General features: G+C 38.2%; 1 protein-coding gene across 1 annotated transcript; it reads right to left on the bottom strand.

Annotated features, from left to right (window-relative positions):
• Positions 1-254: 254 nt before the first annotated feature.
• TCTE3 (t-complex-associated-testis-expressed 3) lies at positions 255-2,805 on the bottom strand (the record flags this gene model as incomplete). The annotated part of the gene is given in 4 exon segments (XM_010191859.1): positions 255-365; positions 1,652-1,810; positions 2,613-2,692; positions 2,695-2,805. Coding segments are annotated over 4 exon segments (461 nt in total), but the record flags the coding sequence as incomplete, so codon positions are not given.
• Positions 2,806-3,167: the final 362 nt, after the last annotated feature.

The raw sequence follows: 3,167 nt of genomic DNA, 5'->3' as shown, positions 1-3,167 counted from the left end.
CTTCAACTTCTACAGCAGAGCGTCATGACAGATGAAGCCCATATGTACTCAGCCATACACATTTCAAAGCACTTTTTTAGGTTTGGGTATTTTTCTCTCTTAAACCTAGAAACTTTCTCTGTTAAATTCTCAACTATGTGTCAATTTCAATGTGCCAACCACATTAGAAGAAAAACTAGCACTCAAGTAATTCTGATTATTTTCAAATATGCTAAGTATTGTGACACACAAAGCCAGGTGTGACTATAGGAGCATTACTCATAGTAACAAGCCATTACCAAAGCCAGTGCAATGAATGTTTCAGTTTCACATTTAGCTGAAACCCAACCGTCTCTCTGAGTATCCCAGACCCATCTGCTGGCAACCTAAAGGAAAGAAAAGGAAAAGCTATTTGTGAATCTATATAGTATAGAAGATTTATCTATCACTATACCAATAAGAATCTATTGTTATTTAAAAAAACAAAGAGAGTTGCAAGTAGTAACAACTGCAAAATTAGTGAGAATGAAAAACTCCAATGGTAAAATACATGTTCTTGCTTCACAGTAAAGCTCCCACCCCAACAGATCCAAAACTGTCTACATCAAAAACTCAGTTTTCATGTCCACTTGTTAGCACTTTAGTGCACTGTAACAGCACTCCTTCAAAAGCAACATAAATAGACATTAGTTTTGTGAGCATATGCAACTAAGAAGTCACATCTCCCACTCCTCCACCTCCAGCAGTCTACTTGTTACCATTTATTTGGCTCTCGGCTTTTTTGATAAAACTGTTTTCAAAGCTACAATGTGTGAATTGGCTGCTGGAATAAAGATATTCCTCAGGAGAAAAAGGTTAAGTTGGACAACTTCAGAAAACACATCTTCGCAGTCAAAGTGCAACTTCCAAGGCCATGTACTGTGAGAAAGCCCCAGAAGAGCAGTCAGATGCTGGCCCCTCATGGATTGGCTTCATTACAGAAGCTGGCAACCCTGCAAACATTATTTCACATAACCCACTAAAAACAGGTATGGTTTTATCAGGTTTTAACAGCTGATGCTGAACACTTCTAAACAGAAGTGCTCTCTGACACTCAGGAAGATACCTAAAAGTGTTCTGAATGCCAGGGAAGCTTGCAATACATGTACATCTACATACAACACATGAAAGTCAACAACACCTTTTGTTTTGAGTTCGGATAACTAATGTTAATTTGTAGTCCCATGAGCATCTGTTTGGTGGCTGCTACAGTTGAAACAGTTTCTATCCCTTTCCTGTCATTCCTTCCTTTCCATGTCCACAACTGCACAGTATTTTGCACTGAATGCGATGACCCAACTGGAGATCAAATTACACTGGAAAAAGAAAATTCACTGCAGTTGTGCAATTGCACTGGCACAGCACATAGCAGAAATAACTGGTTGGCAGTGAAGAGCAGCATGGGCTGTTTACCACTGTTCCCAAACTCAAAAATGAAGACAGGCTTCACAGGGTGAGGTAGAATCCCAGCAGTGCCTTAAATTGTCACCTAGCACACTGCTCCCCACAGAGAACCTAAAGGCTTCAAGTCCACATCAAACTAGTTAAGCTGCTGAATGCCTTTGAGATAACATACAGTTCTAAAAATGATTTTCAATTTGCAAAAGATATTATGATTAATTTGTTTGCTCACATTCATTGCCTGACCTGCCTTCTCCACAATTAGCACTGATACCACATACTTAAAACGGTCAAAGTCCAAGTCCTTCACAGCCTTTAATATTTCTTCTGAGATTGAGGCACACAAGGAGGGACTAGAAGCTTCATCATATTTGGCTTTTTCAAGTTTATTCTGTCAAAACCAAATTTGAAAGAACTTAGGTTCCATCCTGTAAAAACACTTTTACAGCCATTTTCATTACAAGAACACTAGAAGAACTAATGAGTAGAATAGTTAATATAGATGATGCTTTCAAACAGCAAAGGCTGCACTATGTTTACTCTAAGATGTTTTATCAGTTTTTTGAAAGCGACAAACATGCCCACTCAATCTTCATTTAAAAAACAGGAGTGTATTCTCCATCATTTGGCATTAATTAGTGCTACAAATACTTGTTTCAAATATCCAAGGCACATCTTTGGACAGAATTGCAAGAGTCGGTTGTAACTATTCAAGGTATCACTAACAGCTACATATTACCTCAACAGATTGTTCACCTTCTTTTTTGCTTAATTTTTGGATGCAAGAGTCAGACTGTCAAGGCCACCATTCTACGCAGATCATGTGACATTAGAACTAACTGAAGAAGTCGAATTGCACAAACTCAATGTCACAATCTTTGGATAGCCATATATTTTGCAGATTAGGGTACTTCAAACTGTGCTATAGCTCAATTTGATTTAGAAATAGGTAAGAGTTTAAGAAGCATCAGGCCCACGTTAACAGCACATGCTCAGTGGTGACCTTGCAGGCGGCCTTCTGCACTTCGCAAAATGAAGCACACTCACATTATGCCTGTGTGCCAAAACATGAAGTCTGCAAAGATTTAGCAATATGTTTAGTTTATGCAACTTACATCATTCTGTTAATATAACCTTTGCAAGACAAGTTACTTTTGCAATAAAATTAGACAGTTTTTTAAAAAATACCATACCATTAATACAGCTTGAGCTTTGTTTCTTACTAAATAATCCCGAAATCTAATATGTGGCTCCATTCTGTATGTATTAGCAATCTTATCTTCGCTATATTATCTTTGAATGTCGATAACTTGGATTTGATTGAATCACGAAAATACTCTTCTTCCATTGGAGTCATACCTAAAGCTTCATGAGTTGATTGTTTCCCTATGAATGCAAGCAGAAAGTTACATGATGCAGACAGATAAAGACATGATCCTGTCCTCCATGGCTGGCTTAAAACAGAACTGTAAAATGACAACAAAACAAGACAGACAGAAAAGCACACGGAACCAATTAGATCACAACAAAATGCCACAGGCAGTGGTCTTCCACACCAGCTATCTCCTAAGTAACCACTTAGAAGTTATGCTGACTCTTCAGTCCCGTACTCCACTTCCTGATTAGAGCTAGCACTTAGGTGAGATAAAATTCAGTTCATTCTCAGAAGAGCAGAAAGCACAGAGGTGATACAACACCACAGTGCAAGGCTTACACTAAGTAGTATTCACATCTATAGCACACAACTT

Source organism: Mesitornis unicolor, unplaced genomic scaffold (assembly GCF_000695765.1).
Source record: "Mesitornis unicolor isolate BGI_N332 unplaced genomic scaffold, ASM69576v1 scaffold42760, whole genome shotgun sequence".
NCBI classification, from domain to species: domain Eukaryota; kingdom Metazoa; phylum Chordata; class Aves; order Mesitornithiformes; family Mesitornithidae; genus Mesitornis; species Mesitornis unicolor.
This window is presented reverse-complemented; position numbering and strand designations above follow the sequence as displayed.